General features: G+C 45.1%; 1 protein-coding gene across 2 annotated transcripts in view; it reads left to right on the top strand.

Annotated features, from left to right (window-relative positions):
- Window positions 1-26,812, top strand: part of DPP6 (dipeptidyl peptidase like 6) — a 607,069-nt gene that overhangs the window by 151,091 nt on the left and 429,166 nt on the right. Inside the window, exon 4 of one of the 2 annotated variants that reach the window (XM_065398031.1) lies at window positions 18,705-18,792. The exons of the other annotated variant lie outside the window; for it this stretch is intronic. Coding sequence (XP_065254103.1) covers window positions 18,705-18,792 — 88 coding nt within the window. The remainder of the gene's footprint in view (window positions 1-18,704; window positions 18,793-26,812) is intronic. 2 annotated transcript variants of the gene reach the window in all.

Genomic DNA, 26,812 nt, shown 5'->3' with positions numbered 1-26,812 from the left:
AAGGTGCCCATGTGTGAATCTGAAGTTATGAAGGCACTAGTGGACAAAAAATTAGGCCTGGGGTCCGAAATGCTTGCAGACACAAATTCAGTTTGTTTCCTTTCATACTGTATATAGTTTCTTATGGAATAAAGGGCTAGCTGATGCAAAGATCCATAACTGCCTGTATATGCATGCCATAGTGAATCTATCTATCTATCTACTTATATGGTTGTCATCATCTGACTATATGATAATCTTGTAATCTGCATTGGATTTTAACTTCACAATATGTCTGTGAGGTATGGAAGAATTATTCCCATTTTACAGATTGGGAACTGAGGTACAAGGCAGACAGTGACTTTCCCAAGGTCGTACAAGGTGTGTGTGGTTTAGCCAGCAATTGAACCCAGGTCGTCTGATCCCCAGTTCAGTGCCCTATCTGCTAGACCTAGCTCCTAAATGACTATCAAGTAAGTTTATCAGAAGTAATAAAATAAAGGGTAAGAGGAAAGATAACGCAACTGAAAAAGGGCTAGGCTTTGCAGAGTAAATTGTAAAAGGAAGATTTTATTGTTTGAAAATAATATATAAAAATGGTGATTATTTTTAAAAATATCTTAATCTATTGTCTTAGAATTCCAATATTCTAAATTTCCAGGGGAGCATGTGGTTAAAAGTAATCAGAGAATTGTTATTAACCTCTCTTGAATTAAGAGGATGGATGGTTGAACAACCTTGGAGGGATTCCAAACCTTCATAAACGTTGTGAGTTAGGATATAATAGACTTGTTAAATCTTATCATGTTTCAATTAATCCTTAGTATAAAGATTATTCCTTTTCTACAATTCGTAATAATGTTTCGATGGCTGTTAGCCTACAAAACATTGCAGAGATCAGCAGGATATATTTAAAGAACAACTGCTTTAACTGAAGCTTATGGGCCTGGTTCCCCATTTCATTACAACTTTGTCAGTCATTTACACCTGAGTAAGGTGGGTGTGAAATGCCACTAGATCAGTGGCATTCACATCAGTGATAGTGTTTTACAACTAACTTGTGCTTGCTTTGCACACGTGTAATGACAAGACAAATGGTAGGGGCTCGTGGGTGGGTGGGTGGATGAATCATTCCAACAGGAATACTGTTTAGAGACAGGAGACTAGGAAAGTGCAACCTCTACCCTACCCTTAGTGAGAATGCACCATACATACCCAATGCAGAGGGCCAGCACTGCTGGTCACTAGGGGGCTTTGCTCCTTCCTATCCCTTTTTGGACCCTTTCGAGTGGCTAGTGCTTTTGAGGGCACCAGCTGCAAGCAGCTCTCGAGCTCTCTGAGCATGCCCCTGAGTGCAAGACCTGTAATTGTTCCAGGCCCTTGCATCTTTGGGGCAGGGACTGTCTTTGTGTTCTCTGTTTGTACAGTGCTTAAACAAGGGGGTCCTGGTCCAGGACTGGGGCACCCAGGCACTGCAGTGCTATAGCAGCTAGGTGCTATACAAATGATGGCACAAGAGGGAATGAGCCTTCTCCTTCTCCTCCTGCCCCAGCTCCTTTATGTCCAAGGACCAGCCGGGTTTAGTCTTGAACATACCGTGTGTTTGAAAGGTCATTTTCTTGGGGGAGGAGGGTTGGCTTTTCCAAACTAATTACATGACTAAACTCTCACTACTAAACTAACTACACTACTAAACTGTCTTCCTGGGGGGTCTGATGGAACTCTGCGATGACAAAGTGTGGCCCCAGGAAAATGCTGCATTAGACAAAGTGTTAGAGTCAGATACTCCCTTCCACTGTATAGTATGAACGGGGAGCAAAGGACTGGAAATCCTTTCAGACAGGGTAAAAACTCTCCATTCAATCCTGTCCAAGCCCCTCTATGTGAACACTATGGGGTTCTGATTCCGCAGGTTTTGTCGGGCTCTGACCACTGCAGTATGATGGAGCCAGGAAGCAGTTACTTTGTACGGGGTATGCGCCCCTCTCAAACAAATGGATATACTGCAAGGAATCCCTCTTGAGAACAGCGTTATCTTCAGCTCAGTGCTTTCTAGTCCCCTTTCGAGTGAGTTAGGTGTGTATGCAGCAAAAAAGTGCCTTGGGCTTAGTCTGCATGACAAAGTTGCATCAGTTTCACTCAAATCAGTTGTTTAACTAAGTTGATTTAAAAAGTGCAAACCTCTGTGTGGACAGGCTTATTTTGGTTTAACTTGAACCCATTCCTAATTTGGTTAGTTAAACTAAGTTAACCTGAAATCAGTGTCTCCTCAACCTTTTGCACTATTTAAACTAAATGGATTTAAAATCAAAACTTTAGGTAAAGGAATGCAGATGAGGAATGTAAATATCGTTTAAAAACTTAACCATTTAAACGATTAAAAATATTTCATTTAAATGGTTAACTGATTAAAGAGCCGGCTGGTTCGCCGTTCCCAGCCAATGGGAGGTGCGGGAAGCGGCGCGGGGACATGCTGGCTGCCACTCTCCGCAGCTCCCATTGGCCGGGAACGGCGAACCGCAGCCACTGGAAGCTGTGAGCGGCCATGCTTGTGGATGGTCAATGTAAACAAACTGTCTCGCAGCCCGCCAGCGGATTACCCTGGCGGGCCGCAGGTGGCCAGCGGGCGGCAAGTTGCCCACCAGTGAGTTAACTGGTTAACATTTTACATCCATAGTGCAGGCAGGCCCATAGACACCAATGGTAGAATGACTAATGAGCAAGTTGTACTGCTTGGGAGACTCTGGGCCATTGAGCAGTGCAGGATCAGGGATGGATTTCCCTAGAGATCCTTTTGCTCTGCATTGCTAGTGGCTACACCCCTAACCACCTATACATGGCTAATAATCCTTCATACTAGACAGCAGAATTCATTGATCTTTTATTCTATGTGGTCACCTGCCCCGAGTTTTGTGTGTGTACTTTCCCCTGCTTTTAAAGAAGAAAAACAACAACCTTGTGGCAGGGGAAAATATAGACTAGGTCCCTACCAAATTCACGGTCCATTTTGGTCAATTTCATGGTCATAGGATTTTAAAAACCATAAATTTCATGATTTCAGTGATTTAAATCAGAAATTTTATGATGTTATAACTATAGGGATTCTGACCCAAAAAGGAGTGGGTTTTTTTTTTTTGGGGGGGGATTGGGAGGTTGTAGGGGGGTTGTGGTACTGCAGCCCTTACTTCTGTGCGGCTGCTGGCGACGGCGCGGCTTTCAGAGCTCGGCAGCTGGAGAGTAGCAGCTGCTGGCCGGGAGACCAGCTCTGAAGGCAGCGCCGCCGCTAGCAGCAGCACAGAAGTAAGGATGGCATGGTATGGTATTGCTACCCTTACTTCTGCACTGCTGCCTGCAGAGCTGGGCCCTCAGTCAGCAACCACGACTCTCGGGCCTCCAGCTCTGAAGACAGCAGCACAGAAGTATGGGTGGCATGGTATGGTTATGTGCTGCTGGTAGGGCACTGCCTTCAGAGCTGGGTGCCTGGCCAACAGCTGTCACTCTCCAGCCGCCCAGCTCTGAAGGCACACTGATCCCCCTGCAACTCCCCTTTGGGTCATGATCCCCAATTTGAGAAATGCTGGTCTCCCCTGTGAAATCTGTATAATACAGGGTAAAACGCACAAAAGACCAGATTTCACAGGGGGAGACCAGATTTCACGGTCCGTGACACGTTTTTCATGACCATGAATTTGGTAGGGCCCTAATATTAGTAGTGTAGCTAGGGGGATGCAGGGGAAGCAGCCACTTCCCCTCGGCATATTTTCCAAAAGAGGCGCCTTAGTTAGGGGTTACCATGGCACCAGTGTGCGGGGCCCACGCTCCGCTCTGAAGCTTGGCCTGCCGGGCGGGCGCTGGGCTTCTGCAGGCAAGGGGGGGCCAGCACAGCCAGAGGAGCCATGGGGGGGGCGGCATGGCCGGAGGAGCGAGGGGGGCTCGGAGGCGCTTTCAGCGCAGAAAGCCGCTTGCACGCTGTGCACCCTGAGCCTTGGAGAGGTGGGGGCACTGCGCCCTAGCGCACGGGCCCCTCCCCAGCTCAGGCAGCAGGGCCCCGGGGTGGTATCCAGTGCCTCCGCTGCTGCTGGCGGGAGGGAGAAGCTGCTCAATCCCTGGGGCCATCTCAGCGTCCTGGAGTCGAGCCAGTGGGTGGGGAGCCTGGCTATGGTGCCCGGCTCCCGGCTGCAGCGCCCGGGAAGAGCCTAGCGGCGGCGCCCTGGGAAGCAAAGGAGAGCCCCCAGCGTGGGGCGGCGATGCAGCTGGGAGCTGCGTGCCGGTGACTGTGGTGGGGCGGGGGGTGGGGGGGGAGGTGGGAAGCTTGTGGCCGGCCCTGGAGCTGCTCCGCCCGCCGCAGTGGTTCCCTGCAGGGGCTTGTACCATCCGGCTGCCGGAATCCCTGAGCCTCAGCCGCCGCCTTGCACATGGCAGCCCGCAGTGCGGCCGGAGGAGCCAGCCAAGGGGAGGAGGAGCCAAGGGGGCGTGGCCAGAGGAGGAGCCAAGGGGGGGCTCCTTTTTAATGTTTGCTCCCCCTGCTCTTAGAACCTGGCTATGCCACTGCCTAATATGGACCCAAATATCTAGAATCTTTTTATATATATTGAATTATTATAACCTTGAATTCTGAGAGCAATTCTAATGGCATAAAAGGCTATTCCTTTCAAAATGGAAAGTGCAATATCTCCCTAATATAGCAGTATGGATTGGTTGTTAACTACATTGCGCCAATTTAGATAATCAGACCTAGAATCCCTTAACTTCATAAATCATGAAGTTGGTGTGGTCATGCTGAGAAGAAGAGAGAATATTAATAAGAAAACCATAAGATTTGATCTCCTCGAAATATTATTTGATTAGTTTTTATTTTAAAAAGCTAATTAGAAAAGTGATTCATATTTCACTGATTTCATCTCTTATAGTCTGTATAAGGATGTGAAAATTATTTATAAAATATCTGTGTAGAATACTAATTTTGGTATGTCTTTCTGCAAGTCCTATTTGAACTTTATGTTATATTTACTCTTCGTGTACTGCAGTGCTTTATGGATGTGATTTTTTAAAAGACACATAGGGGATTTAGACACACATTTCCCTCTGAAATTAATGGAGTAATGTATCAGAATCCAGCAGGTGACTTTGAAAATCTCAGACCATATCTTCAAAGTGTTGTGGAAACATTAATCATTTAATCTTTGGAACTCCCCTTTGAGAGAGGTATATACCCATTAAATATTATATTTGTGTAAGCTTGTACATCTAACATATGTACTAGAGTCAAATTATGTGTAACAAAAGGCAGGTCTACACGACCGCTTAAGTCAATGTAACTTACGTCGCTCAGGGGTGTGAAAAAGTCCCCCTCTTCTCCCCCCTCCCCCCCGAGTGATGCAAGATACAGTGATCTAAGCAGTGTCCACACTGGCGCTATGTTGGCGAGAAAGCATCTCCCGCTGACATAGCTTCCACCTCTTGTGGAGGTGAAGTAATTATGCTGACAGAAGAGCTCTCTCCCGTTGGTGCAGCTGCACTAACGTAGCACTTCTGGTGTAGACTAGACCAAAGGGATGAAAGAAATAATGGACCTGATCTCATGTCTATCCAAGTCAATGGATAGACTCCCTCTGACTTCATTTGGCACTAGTAGGAATCATGAGCCTGATCCATTATGTATTCTGGCCTATAGAAGAGAAGGGGGACATGAGGTAACCAAGCTACATCTCCAACGAGGCAAACCAAAATATTTCAGTTTGTGGGTGTTATTTCTTGACCAAAAAAACCTAAAAGAAAACAAAATTGTGTGCAGTAAGCAGACACATCGTTAAGTTGAAATCCTTATTTTTACATTGAAAGTTTTGATAGAAAATTTTGACCAGCCCCACTGTTAACCTAATATGCTCTTATGCCAGTACAATTTTTTACTTTTAATACTCCTCTCCCTCCCCAAAGTAATAAGGATAATAGAGACTCCAGGCCCATCTTGTTGTAGCTAGGAGGGACAACCTCCCTTCAAGTTAAATTTAAAGGACTTTTTTTTAATTGGGCCGTAAAGAGAGAGAGAGAAAGAGAGACGGGATTTGAATTCTGGAGCTCCTGGCTCGCAGCCCTATAGTAGACAATATTTACAAATGTTTTTTTCTATTCTCTGTAAGTTATGATTCTCGTGATCCTTTGTGTGGGTGGTGATGGCTGATACAGACCTCAGAGGTCCTCACTGTTCTAATACACCCTTTATCTCAGTTTTCCCAATAAGGGGAAGCAGCATTGCTAGATAGGGCTCCAGGGGAAGCTCGAAGCCAGAAGAGTTGCTCTTTCAACTCTGGCAAGTTGAGAGGAATACCTGGATCCTTCTGGAGCCTGATTCACTGAAGGCAAATGCTCTAACGGAAATTGTCTGGGGAGGTGCTCTCCACTTACCCCTGGATCTTGAGCTGCCCATTCCTAGTGGCAGTTTCTGGAAAGTAAGCCCAGCCCGGGTATGATATTTTGTAAGTGCTTGGATTTATTTTAGCCACCAGCATGCAGGCTCTGGGAGGAGGGACTCCAAGTCTGTTCCTTTTCTGTGTTGCTCTCCAAACCAAAAAATGAGCCTCTCTAAGGCCTCTTCTAAACTTAAAAGTTTTGCTGGTATAGCTGTACTGGGAAACCCTTCTAGTGTAGATGAAGTTTATACCGGCAAAAGAAATCTTTTGCTAATTTCACAAACTTTTTCGCTGGTATAACTGTGTCTGCACTAGAGCTTTTCCTGGCATAGCTGTGCCAGCAAACAGTCACACCCCAACCCACATAGATATGACAGCAAATCTTTTAAGTGTATACCTGGCCATAGAAGGCAATTTGAGACTTTTTGTTTTTTGTTTTGTTTTGGACGAATCTCTTGTGGGGGACTGGAAGTGTGGTTGACAGAAAACCATAACATACATCTTTAAATTACAAAAACCACATTGAATCTAAAAATCACACTATTGCCAACTCCCTTGGGTTTTATCGCCGGTATCGGAATTTCAGAGGGTCCTGCAGCCCATCTCACAATGACGTGAGAAACTCCAGCCCTCTCTCAAAGTTCAGCCCTGCTGAAAGCTGGTGGAGTCTCTCGCCCTCTGCTCGCAGTGTTCTCACGGGACGGGAGGAGGGAGCAAAGAGTCCAATGGCACTGAAATATAGAAAGCTCTGAAAGGTGGCTGATGTTGTAAAGATATTCTTGCCTGTAAAGATATGTAAATCTTTATTGGAAAACTTGATACGTAGAGTGAGCACTTTGTGTTACTTGGATGTTTGTTGTTCATTTTTCCAGCTCCATTTTACAGGCCTTGTACAGTATATTTCTAAATATAGTTGTGAGTTAAATAAGTTTATCATATTTTAACTTTATCACACTATAGAGCTGCCCACTGAATACTTACGTTATACCAGTGTACAGGAACTTAAATATGCTCCACTTTTTCCCACCAGCATGGATGCCTTCTGTAACGGGGTTGGGACTCACCACTGCGGCGCCTCCTACTGATTACTCCGGGAATTAGCTCAGTCCAGTGGAGCATCCCCTCTCGGTGGTATCCCGCCCGTTGTCTTGCCCTCAGTTGGCTTCTGTGCCCACGTCGCTCACCAACTCGCGGCGTCCTCTTCAGGACCACTGCCCTCCGGCAGTGCCCCTCAGTCCATCCACACCCCCTTCCGGGGGATGGGGGTGTTCATCAGCAGTCACTATGTCCAGCCACCGTAGTCAACCACACACCCCAAAGTCTAATCCCTCCTGTCAGGGATCTGGCGTGGTCTGTAATGGCCGCTCCCTACGGCCAATGGCTGGGAGTACTGCAAGGGGGGGACCCAGGCCCGCCCTCTACTCTGGGTCCCAACCTAGGGACCCTCTGGCGGCAGCCTCGCTGTCCTCCTTCTCTCCCCTCGTCTGTCTGCTTCCCTGGGCCGCTTCCCCTACGGCCCCTTGCACCGGCTAGGCCCTTCTCTTCAGGGCCTGCAGCCTGGCAGGCCTCAGGCTAGAGCTCCTCTCTGCTCCCTGAGCCTGGCCAGCACTGTGCTGTCTGCGGTGCTAGTCTCCCTGCTCTGGAGACAGACCTTCCCCTGTCGAAGGCCTGGGACAGACTGCCTGCTCCCGTCCCTGAGCAGCCTTCTTATAGGGCTGAGCCTGGCCCTGATTGGCTGTCTCCAACCTGGGCCCTGATTGGCTCCCAGTAAGCCCTTCTCCCATTGGCTGTACGTCTGCGCAGGCCCACTGGCCTGCTGCAGTCCATACTCTCAGGGAGTGGGGCAGCTGCCCCACTACACCTTCCCTCCAGCCCATCTCTCCACTTTTGAAGGGATACTTGAGAGGGAAAATCCATCCTAATAATGAGATACTATTAACAGAAGCATTTGAATTACCTTGAAACAAGTCTCTTGCTACCTAAGACGAGACCAAATAAAACAAAGGCTTAACCATTACACATCTTCTCCATTCTAATTCTCCTTAAATATGTTTGTGTATCTCCAGTATAAATAGAGTCTCCATTTGAGCAGCCAGGAAGAGGCATGTATGCAGTATAGGTTGACTTTTCAACCTGAACTTATCACACATATGTTGCCAGAAGAGTAGAAGGGAGTTAAAAAGTCAAAAGATGTATTAAAAAGATGGCTAACATTTGTTTGTTAAATTTCATGGTTTGTCGGACCAATGTAGTGGTTTTTGAGGATCTGATTCATTATTTTTGATCTCTTGAGGTTGGCAATACTGTTATCAAATACTCCCATTTTGCATAAAAGAGAAAAGAACTGATTCCAGTCCTAACACAGAATGTGCTAATTCTCTGTACAGGAAATAAGGTTAAAGCAAAAGCTAAGCAGTGTTTGTATCGAATGGCCAAACTGCAATACTAGCGCTATTACTGAACTAGCCAGACTAGTACACACTCGTGTGTGAAGGATTTTACCCACCTGACTGCAACCCTGAAATCTTGTTCTCCAAAAGATTCCTCCTACTGTATTACATAAATAGAACTTAATTTGTTCTTTATGTTAAAATGCAAGGCGTTTCAATGTTTAATTCATGATCATTTTACCATATGAACTTTTTATCTCTGTCTGTGATGCTCACGTGTTGGGAAATAGCTCTGTTATGCCTCTGTCTAGGAGGCAGAGGAGATTGACTTACTTTTTTAGAGGGTATTTCTGTGAGCCATTATGAGGAGATGAAGCAACTCTCATGGTGAAATTCAGAGGTTGACCCTGTGAGGAGATGAGTGCCCCCAAGTTCATTTAGCTTTAACCAGAGTTAAGAGTGCTCAGTACCTCATGCAATTGGGCTTTGAGAGTTCATAGAAGGCCATAAAGGACCATTAGATCACCTAGTCTGAACTCCTGTATATCACAGGCAACTACATTTCACCCAGTTACCCTACCTGTATTGAACCCAATAACTTGTTTGACTAAAGCACATCTTCCAGAAAGGCATCCAGTCTTGATTTGAAGACTTCAAGAGATGGAGAACCCACCACTTCCCTGGGCAGTTTGTACTCAGTGGTTTGAGCATTGGCCTGCTAAACCCAGGGTTGTGAGTTCAATCCTTGAGAGGGCCACTTAGGGATCGGGGGCAAAAATCAGTACTTGGTCCTCGTAGTGAAGGCAGGGGGCTGGACTGGATGACCTTTTGAGGTCCCTTCCAGTTCTATGAGATAGGTATATCTCCATATAGTATACCAATGTTTAATCACCGTGACTGTTAAAAATGTGTGCCTTGTTTCTAATTTGCATTTTTCTGGCTTCAACTTCCAGCCATTGGTTCTTGTTATGCCTTTTTCCACTAGATCAAAACAGCCCTTTTGTACCCAATATTTTTCCTTTCAAAGGTAGTTATATACTGTGCAATCAAGTTGCCTCTCAATTTTATTTTTGATAGGCTAAACAGATTGATCACTTTAAGTCTCTCAAAAGATCTTTAAGGCTCTTTTTGTAGTGCCTGAATCATTTTTGTGGCTCTTTTGTGCACTCCCTTCAGTTTTTCAATATCCTTTTTAAAATGTGGACCCCAGAACTGGATGCAGTATTTCAATATATGTCTTGCCAATGCTGTATACAGAGGTAAAGTCACTTCCCTACTCGTATTCGCCAGTGCCCTGTGTATATATCCAATAATCTCATTAGCCCTTTTTGCCACACTCTTGCACAGGAAGGTAATATTGAGTTGCTTGTCTGTCCACTGTGACCCCCTAAATCCTTTTGAGAGTCACTGCTTTCCAGAATACAGTCCCCTATTCTGTGTGTATGGCCTGTGTTCCTTGTTCCTAGTTGTATAACTTCGCATATGACTGTATTAAAACTCATTCTATTTGAATGCGCCCAGCTTAACAAATGATTCAGATCATACAGTGTGACTACCCTTTCCTCATCATTATTTACCACTCTGCCAATCTTTGTCATCTGCAAATTTTATCCAGCAGAAACTTTTTAATGTCTACTTCCAAAACTTTGATGAAAGTGTTCAATAGCATCAATAGTTCCAATCCCTGTGGAACATAACTAGAAACACCGCCATTTGAAAGTGATTCCTCACTGACAACTACTTTTTGAAATCAGTTAGCAAGTTCATTTAATGTGTGCTTTATTGATAGCGTATAGTGCTGATTTTGTAATCAGAATTTCATGTGGTATTAATCCAAATGCCTTACAAAAGTCTAAATATATTACATCTGAACAGTTATGTTTATCAACCAAACTTTATACCACGTTGAGTGGCAATTATTAATTATATTCTTATCCTTTATTTCTTCTTCAGTGAAATCCTGTATCAGCTTTTCTATTATCTTGCTTGGGGTCGCTGTCAGGTTAACTGGGGTCTCCCCACTTGCCCTTTTGGAGTATTGGTACAACACTAGCACTCCTCTAGTCTTCTGGAATTTCTTTGGAATACCAAATAAAAAAAATAACATCAATGGACCAATGATGTCCTCAGCCAGCTTTTTCAGGACTCTTGGGTGCAAGTTATCTAGGCCTGCTGGTGTTAAAAAAAACATGTTTATCCTCAGTAGATGTTATTTAACACCCTCCTTAGTTACTAATGGACTGGAAAATATCTCATCATCCTCATGTGATATGAGTACATCATCCTGCTTGTTTCCAAATGCAGAACAGAAATATTTATTGAACACTTTTGCCTTTTCTGCGTCCTTATTAACTATTTCACCATCTCCACCTCGTAATGGGCCTATATCCTCGCTAAGATTTCTTTTGTTCCTAATATCAGGGCTGCCCAGAGGATTCAGGCGGCCTGGGGTCTTCGGTGGCAGGGGGCCCCCGCCGCCGAAGACCCAGCACTTTGGCGGTGGGTCCCGGGGCGGAAGGACCCCCCGCCACCGAGCTGCCGCTGAAGACCCGGAGTGGAAGAAGCTCCGGGGGCCCAGGCCCCGCGAGAGTTTTCCGGGGCCCCCGGAGCGAGTGAAGGACCCCGCACCAGGGCCCCCGAAAAACTCTCGTGGGGGCCCCTGCGGGGCCCGGGGCCTGGGGCAAATTGCCCCACTTGCACCCCCCTCTGGGCGGCCCTGCCTAATCTACGTAAAAGAACAAACTAAACACACACACACACACACACACACACAAAACCAACTTCCTTCCTGTTGTCCTTAGCCCTGCCAGCCATGGATTTTTCTTTGACGTTTTTAACTTATCAATTTTCTACATTTCATAGCATTCTAATTTATATTGATTGCTATTTCCACTTTTTTTTATTTGTTATATATTGCTTTTTTTAAATTTCTAATTGCCATCTTCATCACTCAGCCAGGGTGGGCTTTTAGCCAAAGCTACCCTCCTCCTTGATTGCAGAATTGTGGTATTTTTTGGCCAACTAATGAATAAAAAGAATGAATTGCTGTGTCTGTAAAGTAACATTTTAAACATTGTGTAATACATTTTCAAATGAAGAATAACTTACGATAGTATCACCTCGAGGCCCCAACCAAGAGCAGTGATGTTAGGTGATATACACACACATGGTAAAGTAGGAAGGATAGTCCAGTGGGACTGAGCACTGGATTGAGACTCAAGGACTGTCTAGCGGACAGTTCATGAGATCAGACCAGTGTAGGCACCCTTTACTAGAGGGGCCTCTGAACTTTAATGGGAGTGTTCCATGATGCCTTGGGGAAAGGGTGAGAGACTCTCTCTTCCAGGCAGTGCAGGAAGAGCAGGGGTGGACTCCATTTTGGGAAAAGGAGTGAGATTGCTGCTGTGGAGCTCTGTCCATACCAGGAGCTGCTGCTAGGAAGCCAGAAGCTGCTGCTGAGAGCCTGCAGGGGCTTTGATCGAGCAGGGAGCCTCAGAGGCTGTTGACAGCTTCACTGGAGCCAGGGCAGAGACTATTGCTGTGACTAGAGCTGACTGACCTGGGCCTGCAGTGAAGGAACTATGAGTAACCCCCACTCTTGTTTGGGAAAGTACTTGCAAGGGAAGGGGCACAGCAGAGAGACTGAGTCTGAGGAGAGGCAGAGTGATCTTCCCACCAAACCAGGACCCAGAGCTGCTGACATTTGGTGGGGCCGGCTCCAATCGTCAGAGGGGTTGTGTAGCTTGTTGCCTTGGCTGGACTGATACACAGACCCGACAGAGTGCTGTCTCCAGCTGCTGATCTTCCAGCGCGCCCACGCAAGCAAGTGACTAGGACTCTGAAATCCAGAGGAGTGTACGCTCTGGGGTGGGGTAAATGGTGGCAATGTAAATGCCAGTTAGAAAAGTTTCATTTATCACTCTATATTATATTTGTTAATTGATTTTGTTCAACTGCCCCCTGTGGATTTAAATTAGTAGTGACATTTAATCTTAGTCTGTTATACCTTGATTTTTTTAAGTTGTTAAGTTAAGGTGTGTTAACTCTAATTTAAGTATATTGGATGTATATTATTTATAATTGGTATTTGAGTTAGACCCATGCCACAGGTTATTATTATTACTATTTGAAGGGATTTATTCCTGGAGGTTCTCAAGGCAGGCTATTGAGTGTGTAGAAGGGCCAGCCAGGTGGAGCCACCACCAATTTTAACTTCCTTTAGGAGTAAAGGGACTGCAGCAGAGAGGTGAATAGAGGATTCCCACCTATCCAACATCACTACCGGGATACTCAGGATCTTCTTTAATGTCAACAACATCAGGAGTCCAGGCACACAGGTGAGTGTTGCCTGCTCCCGAGTAACCAGGGAAGAAAGGGGGGTCACACCAGCATTACTCAGTGCCACTGGTACACAATAATGGACTAGTAGATAGTGCACTGGACTGGGTTCAAATTCCTGGCTCAGCCACAGACTTTTTGTGTGACCTTGGGCAAGTCACTTAATCTATTCCGTGCCTCTGTTCTCCAGCTGTAAAATGGGGATATTACTGTGCCTTACAGGGGTGTTGTGGTACAATCCATAAATGATTGTAAGGTGCTAGGATACTACAGTGATGAAGGCCTTATTGGAAAAAAATCACAATAAGAGAATGTCCTTGTCCTGAACAGTTTACAATCTGAATGGACAAGATATAAAAAGGGTGTGAAAAACAGAATATTATCCGTGTTTTACAGATGGGGAAGCAGAACAATAGACAGAATAAGTGATTTGCTCAAGGTCAGAGGGGAAAGTTTGTGGCAGAGCTGGGAACTGAACTCAGATCTTTCGATCCTGGCCAGTGCCTAAACACAAGACCAGTCACTCTTCCTCTTGTAGTATATAAATTCACAACAAATATTATTGTAATTTAGTTAAAAATATAAAGCTCACCCTGGTAATTCATTGTTCCATTGCAGGAATTGGTATTTATGGTTTCGTCACTAGAAGTGGTCAAGCACGCAGCCAGTGGATTAGCTTTTATGGTTTCATCATGGTGGATATGTCAGAATTTACAGTGCACTGCTCCTTTCTCTTTCGCTGTGTCCAGGCCTTCTTCCACGTTGGCCAGGGCCATGGAATGCCTTCCGTTTCCTAGCTGACCAAACTACCACCCTCCCGAAACTGAAATCTTTCCTAAAGACTCATGACTTCAGTGCTGCCCAATTAATAATAACCCCGCCCCATGTTATGTCCTTATCATGGCTTCCCAGTGTATCCTGAGATGCCTGTGTCTTCTAGACTAGATGCTCTTTGGGAAAGGAACTGTCTATACTTTAGCTTTGTACAGATCCAAGCATCCCACCTGATACAATGCCAATTCAATCAATGAGCATTGAGTCTAACCGGTGTTGGGTCAGGCCCTTGTCATTGCTTACATAACAATGATAATTACAGGTCTGTTGTGGTGTTTTATAGCATTTGTTGAGGCCAGAGGCAAACGAGACAAAATAACTGATTTACTTAGTGAGATGAATTCAGCTGAGGGAACAAACAAAAACACTGTTAACAAGGAGAGAGAGCAGATTGCCATCAAAGCTCTCTTACCAGTGCTGAGTGACAGTACATTCAACCAATGACTCATCCGATTATTGCATCTTTGGATGATCCATGATGCCACTAGCAGGACAGTTACCTAGCAACTACTGAGTCTTTACAATTAACCCTTCAAAATGGCAACATATGCCTCAAAAACCTATTTATACAGACACTTCTGCTACAATTGAATCAATATTCTTATTTCAGTGCGCTCTGAGCAATATAGGGGGCAGGTTAGAGGGCTCTTGAAAAGTAACTTGGTTGAATCGGACAGGTCAGTGGAAACATGGCCTGCAAAACTTTCTCCCCTGCTCTCACCTCTCCTTTGCATTATATCCCTGAAGTGTGTACAAATCTCCATCAGGAGTCTCTCAGTTGGACTCACTGAAAAGCTCTCACGGTGTGAAGCAGGAGTGCTGAAGGCCAAGATGTCCAACCTAAAGAGGCAGTGAAGCCATGGGGCTTACCCTGGAGGAAGAATGAGACCCATAGGGGGTCTGGCACACTGAAGGGTTTCCTCCTAGAGACTGTTCCAGATCTGGGGCCATAGCACTGATACTATGGAGCCAAGAGAGCATGCAAACACCTTTTTCAAGAAAATCTGTGCAAAATCTTTCCTTCATTCATATGACATGTTTTTCATAGATTCCAGGGCCAGAAGAAACCATTGTAATCATCTAGTCTGACCTTCTGTATTACACAGACCATAAAACGTCCACCAAATAATTCCTAGAGCATATCTTTTAGAAAACATCCAATCTTGATTAAAAATGTTCAGTGATGGAGAATCCACCAGAACTCTTGGTAAATTGTTCTAATGGTTTTCACCAGGAGCCCTATGAAAAGTTGAAAAGCCGCTGCAATTTCATGTAAAATTTTGACCAAGAGAAGGAATACTTATTTTTTAGAAGGACTGGGGGCAGGAGTTTGTGTCTTTATTCATAGGCGCTGACTTCTAGTTTTCCCTGGGGATGCTACACCCCAAGGCCCCACCCCACTCTGCCCCTTCCCCCAAGGTCCCGCCCTTGCTCCGCCTCTTCCTGCCCCCGCTCTGCCCCTCTTCCCTGAGGCCCCGCCCTCACTCTGCCTCTTCCCACCCCCGCTCCACCCCATCCCCAAGGCCCTGCCCGCCTGCTGCTTGCTGCTCTTTGCCTTCCCCCAAACCCCTCCTCGAGCTGCCAAACAGCTGTTTGCTGGTGGCTGCCGCTGAGCTGTTTGGCGGTGTCGCCGAACAGCTGTAGCTGTTGGGTGCTGAGCACCCACTATTTTTTTTCCGAGGGTGCTCCAGACCCAGAGTACCCATGGAGTCGGCGCCTATGTCTCTATTTGTAAAATGGGGATAAGAATTCTTATGTTTCTTCCATACACAAAGTGCAAACTGACACCTTCAATCAGAAGAACCTTTAGTTTTAGATTAAAAGAACAACAAAATAGCTGTTCTTGTGTGCTCATTATTCTCTCAGCTTGTAAACTCTTACTGAAGCAAAGCCTTGAATTTTTGATTATTTAAAGTTGCTAAAAACTTCTCAGCACTGTCATTTTTCAGATTTACTTTGCTGACCAGAGGTGGGTGCACGATTTACCAAACACTGCATAAGTAGTAAAAACAGTGCAAGAAAGTGGAACTTATTTAATTGCAGCGAGTTAAACAAATGCGACTATGGTGCCATTGACTTACAGATTTATAAAATGTAGTGTTCATTGTCTGTGTAGTTAGTTGGCAAGAAAAGCTATATATAAAATCAATAACAGTGAATGGATGGTTAGTGCACTAGCCACAGGTGCATGTACTGACTGTCACTTCTGGGGAGCCTAGCTTAAATTTGACTTGGGGTCACAATTGAAATTAATGTGATTTTTTTTGCCTCATCCCTAATGCATACATACATGTGTGCATGTATGTACTATTCACATTGCAAAACCAGCCCTCGATCCTTTGCTTCTAGGTCACTGGCTTCAATCCAGCCCAGGTTCACTTGGACAGAATGAAGAAACTTGTCCCAGGCTGGATGGCTGTTCTATAGCCTGTGAGAAATGTGTTGGTCATATCAGTCCAGTGACCAGTGTCCATACATACAAAGCTATCACTGTGCTTGGCACTGGTTTGGCATCTTCATTGGGAATCTCATCCTGAAACACACAAGACTGAATAGACTGTAGGAGATAGGCAGTGGTGTTGTAGCTGTGTTGGTCCCAGTATATTAGAGAGACAAATTGGATGAGATAATATCTTTTACTGGACCAACTTCTGTTGGTGAGGGAGAAGCTTTAGAGCTCTGTGGAGCTCACTCACCTTGTCTCTTTAGGAGAGACTTTCAAAGGCTGTACTTAGACAGCTGACTCCTACTGAAAGTCAGTGAGAGAGAGACTGCTAATTGCCATTTGTGCCTCTGAAAATTTCCCCTGTGGCGACTGAGCCTCATTCTCGTCCCTACAGGGTGTCACTCCATCTCTTGATTGAGTTGCAACTGGTAGGGAAGGGTAGGTAGCAGGTACATGGGCAAGGAAATGTTACTGCCTCTGCTGTGTGTATTCTGAAGATAAATGAAGGAGTTCAGAGTCCAGGGCTCTCATTTTATCAGCTCTCACCAACTCTAAACCCCAATAGCACTCACTTAAGTACATGCTTAACTACATGCATGTGAATAGTCCCATTGCAGTGGCACTATTCACAAGCAAAATTTTTTGCTGGAGTGGAATCTATGTTCTGGAAAGAAAAAAAAGTTACAAACCCTCCACAGTTTGATGTTATGTTGCAGATCTTGCTATATCTATTAAGTAGAAGCTCAGGGCTCAAATGCTAATGATACTACAACTTAAGAACGAGGTGATCTGGCAGAGTTGCCTGGGGAAGTTTTCATACACTAATATCTCTGCCTCTTGCCGGTGAAAATAATCTCTCATGAGAACTAAACTTTGCCTAACTCATTTAGAAATGTCAAGGAGAAAACAGAAAATCAATAATAATGAACAATATCACATAAGGAAGATCTAACTGGGAATTGTTTTCCCTTATTGCACTGATAATTGTACATTTTAAGAATGACATCATTACAGAATTCAATAGTTTAAGTATAAGAGAATGAATTTAAAAAAAAAACACCAAAAAACAAATGACCAGATCAATAGCTTCACACACCACAAGATTAGATTCTACAGAAACTCCCAATAAACACTACAGGCTGAAATGTGATATTCAATTTTAAAATAAATTGTAGGAAACTTTGTTCTTGTGAAAGTTGTTGTCTTGACATTTCTGGGGAGTGAGAAATACTGTTTCGCCTCATCACAAGCACAGCTTGGGCAGTGGGAATAGAAGCTTCTCTACTTGGACCTGTCTGAGAGTCAAAATTTGGACATGGAAGCACCATCTTCCTGCAACCATCCAACAAACAAACCTGCTCAGCAAAACTGGTATTCTATCGTGTGTTTTGTCTGTTTGTCCGGGTTTTTTTTTGTTTTTTTTTCGAGGTTGGGAACCGAAGAAACACTAGAAAAACTCAAATTCTTCCTCATCACTGCAACATTGTCCTTTAAATAACTTCCTTAATTTCTCCTAAAGACAACCCTAACAGCACCTTAAATGATCTTTTAGTTAGTGGAGGTTGGCCCAACCATAACCTTTGGCCTAGCCTCTCTCTACTCCACATGATCAAAGCAGCTCTTATTCTGCAAAAGTAAAATCCAAGCAATGAGATTTTGCAAATCCAAAGCATGGCTCCCTGGGTCTCAGGGCCGGCTCCAGGCACCAGGCAACCAAGCTAGTGCTTGGGGCGGCACCTGGAGGGGGGCGGCGCCGCGCTCGGGCCGCCGGGGAGAGCGGGGCCACAGCCGGGCTCGTCGCCCTCCCCCGGCTGCCAGGGGGAGAGCCGAGCCCCAGCCGGGGCTCGCCGCCCTCTCGCCGCCCTGCCCCCGGCGCTCTGGCCGCCGGGGGGGAGAGCCGAGCCCCCGCCGGGGCTCGCCACCCTCCTCCCAGGGCTCCGGCCGCCCTCCCCTCCGGCGCCCTCCCCCCGGCCGCCGGGGGGAGAGCCGAGCCCCCGCCGGGGCTCGCCGCCCTGCCCCCGGCGCTCTGGCCGCGGGGGGGGGGGGGAGCCGAGCCCCCGCCGGGGCTCTGCCCTCCTCCCAGGGCTCCGGCCGCCCTCCCCTCCGGCGCCCTCCCCCCGGCCGCCGGGGGGAGAGCGGAGCCCCCGCCGGGGCTCGCCGCCCTGCCCCCGCCGGGGCTCGCCGCCCTGCCCCCGGCGCTCTGGCCGCCGGGGGGGGGAGCTGAGCCCCCGCCGGGGCTCGCTGCCCTCCTCCCAAGGCTCCGGCCGCCCTCCCCTCCGGCGCCCTCCCCCCGGCCGCCGGGGGGAGAGCGGAGCCCCCGCCGGGGCTTGCCGCCCCTCCCCCCTCTGCCCCCCCCCCCCGCGGGGGGGGGGGGGGGGCGGCCGGAGGCTTTTTTGCCTGGGGCGGCAAAAAAGCCAGAGCCGGCCCTGCTGGGTCTAATGCTTAGAATTCAGCAAGGTCTGGATTGGGCAAAGCACTGAAGCATGTACTGAAGTTATAATAATGTGCGGAGTATCTGTTCTATCCCATGGTCCAAAATATAATTTGCCAATGGCAATTTGAAAAAAATCTACACAGCTAATCTTGACTCAGTCTGCCCTCCCTGCTTGCATGAAGTTCCCATTGGGAAAGTAGGATATCTAATGTATAATCGCTCTAATGAGCCTATTGTTATGGTTTCTAAATAGAATTCCACCAGGCATATCTGTGAACAGAGTTTTTTCCTGTATTCTCATTAGGAAATATCTTAGAAGGAGTAGTTATTTGGGAAGTTGCAATGTTAAATACATTTATATAAATAACAAAAATAGAAAAAAGATCATATTTGAACAGATGAAACCTACTATATAAAGAAGAAAATTACAAAATTATTTATTAAAAAAAATAGCAGTAAAGTATTACAGCGTATGTAAAAAGCGTAGCTAAAGGATGAAAGGTTACACCGAGATGAAATTTTCGTAGCAGAGGACATGCAGAGAAAAGATAAGAAACAACATACTGAATATCGTATTTTTAACCATGATTTGAATGAAAAGAGCCTCAGTTATTGGAAATGGAGCTGAGTGCTGTAACGCACAGCTCTGCAAAAGGAGTTCATCGCCAGTAACAGAATTTGAATTACTCTTTACAAGATTTCCTGCATATGTCAAAAATAAATAATTGCCAATTGCCCTGCTCAGAAGAGCTGATGAGATACAATCATTTCACCTGAGTGCATAAGTGCAAAGCCTTGGGAAGGATCTGTCCAGAGAGACGGAAACTTCAAGAAATAGATGCTGAGAAATCAAAATAAGTTGAACAAAAGGAAAGGTCAATACTAGCATGGTTCTGGAATGGAGATGATCGGCTCTGAAAAGAAACTAAGGTACAGCACCACACAGTCTAATGTATTTATCCTAACAACAGTACATCTAGGAGCAAAGATATAGACCATACTTGCAGGATGGGGGACGACTCTATCCTGGGAAGCAGTGATTCTGAAAAAGATTTGGGGGTTGTGATGGATAATCAGCTGAACATGAGCTCCTAGTGTGATATTGTGGCCCGAAGGGCTAATGTGATTCTTGGATGCATAAGTAGGACTATCTCAAGTAGGAGTAAAGAGGTTCTTTTACCCCTGTGTTTGGCACTGGTGTGACTGCTGTTAGAATAATATGTCCAGTTCTGGTGTCAGCAATTCTGGTGTCAGCAAAAAAAAGCATATAGATAAATTGGAGAGGGTTCAGAGAAGAGCCATGAGAATGATTAATGGATTAGAATACAAGCCATTGACAGATTCAAGGAGCTTGATCTATTTAGCTTAATAAAGAGAAGGATAAGGGGTGACTTGATTGCAGTCTGTAAGTATCAACATAGGGACAGATGCCTGCTGATGGGCTTATCAGTCTAGCAGAGAAATGCAATACTCGATCCAGTGGCTGGACAGAAGTTGAAGCTAGACAAATTCAGACTGGAAATAAGTTGCACATTTTTAACAGTGAGGGTAATTAATCACTGGAACAGTTTGCCAAGCGTTGCCATGGATTCTCCAGCCCTGGCAATTTTTAAATCAAGATTGGATGTTTTTCTAAAAGATCTGTTCTAGGAATTATTTTGGGGAAGTTCTCTGTCATGTTATACAGGAGGTCAGACTAGAGAGGTTCCCAAACTTCTTTGCACCATGACCCCTTTCTGACAACAAAAATTACTTCACGACCCCAGGAGGGGGGGAACGAAGCCTGAACCTGCCCAAGCCCCACTGCCCTGGGGTGGGAGGGGAAAGCCCGAACACCACCACTCCGGGCAAGGGGGCCAAAGCTGAAGCTCAAGGGCTTCAGCCCCTAGTCAGAGGGCCTGCAACCTGAGCCCTGCTGCCCAGGGCTGAAGCCCTCGGGCTTTGGCTTCGGCCCTGGGCAGTGGGAATCAGGCTTCAGCCACGGGCCGCAGCAAGTCTAAGCCAGCCCTGGTGACCCCACTTAAAGGGGGTCGCGAACCACTTTGGGGTACCAACCCACAGTTTGAGAACTGCTGGACTAGATGATCACAATGATCCCTTCTGGTCTTGGAATCTATGAAAACACTGTGAGGTAGGGCAGTACCATTATCCCCATTTTACAGGTGGGGAAACTGATGCACGAGCAGACTAAGTGTCCTGCTTGAGATAACACAAGAAGTTGGTGGCAGAGCAGGGAACTGAACCTGTGTCTCAAGCTAGCTCTGGACCATTCTTCTTTTTGAAGGCAACTAATTAAAACATTTAATTACTGTTTGTTGTATCCATCTGTGGAAGGTTTATAGAATTCATATGAAAGCCAGTATATCATTTTTCCACCAATTAAAATGGGTATAATACCACACTTGCAGAAGTATCATGAGAGTTGGCTGATGTTTGTGAAGTGTGTTGAGACCCTCCGATGAAAGGCACTCTCGAAATGCCGGGTGTTGGAGCATGACTGCCTTTGTGATATGTGGAACAGTGCACATAAAAACTAAATGTGTCCCCAATAAAAAACACTAAACTCCGTTTCAAATGGTACATTCATGTTATGTTTCTAGGATCTTGCCTATTGATGCAGCTATCTACAAGACACAATGCCTGGTACAATAACAAAACTCCCATTGGCATCAGTGGGGCCAGGATTGGGCCTGTAACTCTAACAGCTGTAGCTTTTTAATAAATAAATTAATTAATAATTAGGAAATAAATAATAAACTGACTTGTGAGAGTCAGATTAGTTTGCAGTTAAGGAGTGTTGGGCATTCTCTAGCATGTATCATCCTGATCCTTGCTTGCATAAATTTAAATTCTTCAGATTAGAGTATTGCCAGCAGGGCTTGCAGAAAGTGTGCACAGGTCAGGGTCGATAATTCCCAAGAGGCACAGGAGACAGCAAGGTGGTCTCTTGCAGTAGAGAAGGGACAGGACTCTGTTGTATTGAATTTAGAGGAGATTCTTTATCAGACAGCCAGACACAGACAGACCCTGTAGCTTTCAGACTGGCTAAAATAGCCAGTGTCACCGCACAGGGGACAAGATCTGGCCATGGGAGATTTGTCCCTGCATTGGAGGATCCTGGGGTAGCACCTTTCTTCCCTGAAGCTGGCACAAGGGCTGTGGACAGGGCATCCCTGTGCCTCGACAATCTCTGGCAGCTGTAATGGCTCCCTGTGGGGGCTTGTCAGCCCACTTTAAAACTTGTGCCGGGGACAAACTTAACCCACTCAATGGCAGGTCTGATGTCAAATGAATAAAATGTGTATTATTATTAACATCACTTTGTCTGGATATGTTCTTGGCCCACTCTCTTAGGTACCTTGTTGTTTGATCACACTGGAGTTTTCTTTCTTTCTTTTTAAAAATTTCTTCAGACCTTCTGAAATTCTCCAAGCTGTTCTTTACTAGCCTATGTGCTGGCTTAATAGCTTTTGGAGCGGTCTCTGGGAAGAAGGGGATTTTAAACTAGTAAGGAAGTCACAGTACATTATTTAGAAACAGCCTGAAAGGAAAACTTAAGACAATAAAAAAGACAAAATCTATCAGATCAACTTGGTAGTTGGTAAAGAACACATTGTGAGAGCCCCTGGAGGGTTGGTGGACCCTATAAATGAAAGTAATAGACACTGTGAATGTGAAGAAATGGTCCATGCCCTGAAGCTTGTGACTAAGGCTGCACCGGAGACACTGTGACACAGAGACACCCCTTTAAGCCATAGTTCCTCCCCTGCTTGCTGGCCTGTACTAGCATGTAATTAACACACCCACGGCAAGGGCTCAGCTGTGCTGGCCAGTGAGTGGAGGGTTGCACCTGTTCTTCACTTGCTTGGCTCTGGGCCTGCTTTCTCCCATCCACAGTCTGGGTATGGTAGCATGCGTAATGATATAAAGGAGCATTCTTACTTCTTACAGAGGCATGCAGTCCATCACAATCTAGCGTTAAGAATCTCCCTGCTTAATCCACTTAATTAAATTGTGGTCAGTTACTTAGTGGCTCAATCACCCTTAATTACTAAATTAACGTCTGTATATTACTTAGGGCTGTGTAATCCTTTTCCTTCCTTTCACCTAACCTCCTGTTTGTATAGCCAACAACCTTTAGATTTTTCTCATCCTACCTATCATTATGAAGGCTTACCCTCAGTATTAGATAGCCCACTTTACAACTTTTTTTTTTTTTTTTGATGGAGGCTTTTATGCTTCTTGCATTTGTAGTTGCTGGGACAGAATTTGGCCTCAGTTACACCAGCTTACTCCTGATTTACACTGGTGTAACTGAAATCTGAGTCTTGTCCCTTATTTCTAATAGTATAGTGGTTATTTTTATTAACCTTGTCTTCCAGGCACCTTGGACTTATCCTATACTGGATTGCTTTTCCTTTTCCCTGCCTGCCATCCTCAAAGTTCAAATAAATACTGTCCTATCCCCTACTATTAGATACAGAGATTAACTAGTACTGCTGCTTTCCCAGAATTAATTGTCTGACCTAATTTTTCCAAAACATCTGCTGGCTTTCCCCCAACTCCTACTTTAAACAATCTCCCAAACATTATTAATTTTCATTATCAGTAGTCTGCTTCTCTTTCTCTTTAAAGGGAAGATCATTTCTTCTTTTACAGGCTCTTCCTTGAAAGGTTCCCTAATGACTATTAAAGTGAAACCCCTTCTTTCTATCCTCTCTTCTTATTCATGTATGGAGACAATGCAAATAAAACAGACATAGTGAGCTGAAATGACACAAACCTTTGTAAAATGCAACAGTTGGCAATTTAACTGGTTGTTGCTATTGGAATAAAGTAGTACACCTCTACCTCGATATAACGCTGTCCTCGGGAGCCAAAAAATCTTACTGCGTTATAGGTGAAACCACGTTATATCGAACTTGCTTTGATCCACTGGAGTGCGCAGCCTCGCGCCCCCGGAGCGCAGCTTTACCGCGTTATATCCGAATTCGTGTTATATCGGGTCGCATTATATCGGGGTAGAGGTGTACTGTATTCAGTTCTTAAAGAGGTTAGCATGTTGATTCAAGCATCAGCTCAAAGGCACATAAATAATGCCACGTGTTTCCTATTTTACAGCCAGCTGAATTTTCCTCTGTGGGCTGGTGGTGCTGTGTGTCTTTCTTGAAAAAGTCATTTCTAGAGTTGTCCAGATAAGTCCACTGACTTTTTTTAACCTTATGACCCAGTTTATGGATTCAGATCATAGTTCTGGAATGATGTACCAGGCAGATCCAAAATAGTCTGAGAACAACGTCATTAATGCTCTAGATGGTGCCAACATGCTTAAAAAAATCTATAAAATCAGTAGCTTTCACTATACTAAAAATGTCCCTTAAACTAGGTTCTTCTTCAGCTCTCTACCTCTTGGGAGTTACCCCTTCCCCCAAACTCAACAACCCACATACCAAAATGTCTGGGACATTTACAGAAGGATCAACAGGTAGCTCAAACATTCACTGCTCTCGCTCTCAAGACTTTCTGGGCTTCAAGCTTGGAAACCAGCTTTTCCAACTAGTTCCAACTGTGGGAAGCCACCAATGTCACCAAAAGAAGTTTATGAAGGTTATTGGGTAGGTCTAATGCAGCCCACAATTAAAAATTTCCCTTTATTCTGCCCCGGCCTCAATTAGGTATGAAAGGAGCCCCTACATGAATCTGTCTCCAGATGAATCTAGCAAGCATTCAAAAGCATTTCTGATCTCCAAGAACCCAAAACCAGAGAGAGCAAAAACAGGCTGCTCTGGAAAGCAGTGAGGTACAACTCACCCCACCTTGCTTGAAGATGGCTTTTTCCACAATGACTCCGACTGCTTTCCTACACAGCCCTGTAGCCTGTAAGCAGGACCAGGAAACCTGCACTCCCCCTTCACTCTTAAAGTGATAGTTTGCAATTCCAACACAATCCTTAATACACCACACAACCCTCCCTAGTGTAGGTGAAACTATGTTGGTATAAAGGTGCTTTATACTGGTATAGCTATTACTGTACAGAAGGGGAATAAGATCTACTGGTGGAAGGCATCGTTATTCCGGTCTAACTGCGTCCACACTAGAGGTCATGCCAATATTATACTTTTGGTAAAAAAAATCATTACCTTAACTAAAATAGTTATACTGGTACAAAAACTGTGTATAGACCAGGCTTCAGACTAAGACACTTACCATTTGGGAAACAGTAAGAAAGTAAATGGGAGAAACACTTTGATTTTCAATGGGGGAAAAGATAAAAAGTGTGGGAAGTCTTTTTGTTTCATTTAATTTACTTTGTTTCAAAATGTCATTATGAAATGAAACAAAAATTCTCAATAATTTTAGAAAATTCCTGCAGAGAATTGAAATTTTTCAAATGAAACATTTTTATAAATTCCATTTTCCAACAAGCTCTAATTTTAAGTCTAAGGAATAGCTCAGAAGCTATTATTTATGTACACCTCTACCTCGATATAACGCTGTCCTCGGGAGCCAAAAAATCTTACCGCGTTATAGGTGAAATCGCGTTATATCGAACTTGCTTTGATCTGCCGGAATGCGCAGCCCCGCCCCCCTGGAACACTGCTTTACCGCGTTATATCCAAATTCGTGTTATATCGGGTCGCGTTATATCGGGGTAGAGGTGTATAATTTGGTATCATCTACGGACTCAATCTGAGATTTATTAATTGTTTGTATTGTGTTTGTAAACTCTACATGCTATTTAAATAGACAAAAGGCGGGAGACAGGAAGTGTTATCCCTATTTTACAGATGTGTAACTGAGGCACAGAAAGATTAAGTGACTTATCCAAGTTGACAGAGGGAATTTATGGCAGAGCCAGGAATAAAACCCAGGCCTCCTGAATCCTGGTCCAGGTCCTTAACCACAATATTATCCTTCCTCTGCCTGAGGTCCCATTCTGCTAGGCACGGTACACATAAATAAAACGAAGGCAGTTACCGTAACCAGAGTGGAGAACTTGCAATCTAAGATGAGGGCAAGATCCAACATATCGATAACAGACATATAGAGCAGGGGCAAAGAAAGGGGTATTTGGTAGGAGTAAAGATGGGTACCTTTCCCTCAATTGTGACAAGGTAAGTGAGGTAACATCTTTTATTGGATCAACTTCTGTTGGTGAAAGGGACACGCTTTCAAGATTTACAGAGCTCTTCTTCAGGTCTGGGGAAGGAAATGTAGTGTCTGAGCTAAACACAAGTTGGAACAGATGGTTAAGCATAAGGGGTTCACATGTGATACAGAAGACCACTTAAAAATGAACTGAACTATTAAGGGTTATCAGGCAGTAGGGGGGTGCAGGGACGTGCGTAGGAATTTAAATTTGACTGCTTCTGGAGGGGCATGTTAGACACACATAAATGAAAGGTTCATGTTAACTCCCCTCCCCCTCCCAGAGTTCTCAGGACGATGCCAAGCAGCGAGGAGGCAACAGCTCCCCCTGGCAGTAGCATTCTCTGTGTCCCCATTGCCCAGGGAGGAGGAAGCAGCAAGGGAGCTGGTGGATGGCTGAGCTCCTCCTTCCCCCACCCCTACAGCTGCTGCTTCTCTTTCCCTGCTGCTGGAGTCCCAGTGCTGCTGCCTGCTTTGCAGACCACCTGCTCAGGTGAGACGGGGTGGAGACAGAGGCAACATGTGGGACTCCGGCAGCAGTTTTAACAGGGGCGCCATTTCAAATTTTGGTAGGGGAGGGCAACTTGAACTGTGATTCCAGAGGCTACTTAGATAGCTGAAAACTCTAGTTTTTTTGCAGGTAATAACTTAGAAATTAGCTGACAGGAGCATTGTACCTAATTCCTATATAAAGAAAAAAAATAACAAACACCAAATAAAGCCACATTTAAGTTTATTTGTAAATAAACCCCCAAAACCTTACCCCCTGGCCTGAGGGGACAGTTCAGGGAGTAAGGGGTCCCCCAAACAATTTCCCTGACTAGCTAACTGA

This window comes from Emys orbicularis, chromosome 2, assembly GCF_028017835.1.
Source record: "Emys orbicularis isolate rEmyOrb1 chromosome 2, rEmyOrb1.hap1, whole genome shotgun sequence".
NCBI classification, from domain to species: Eukaryota; Metazoa; Chordata; order Testudines; family Emydidae; genus Emys; species Emys orbicularis.
The sequence above is the reverse complement of the archived record's forward strand: the minus strand, read 5'-3'. Positions and strand labels throughout refer to the sequence as shown.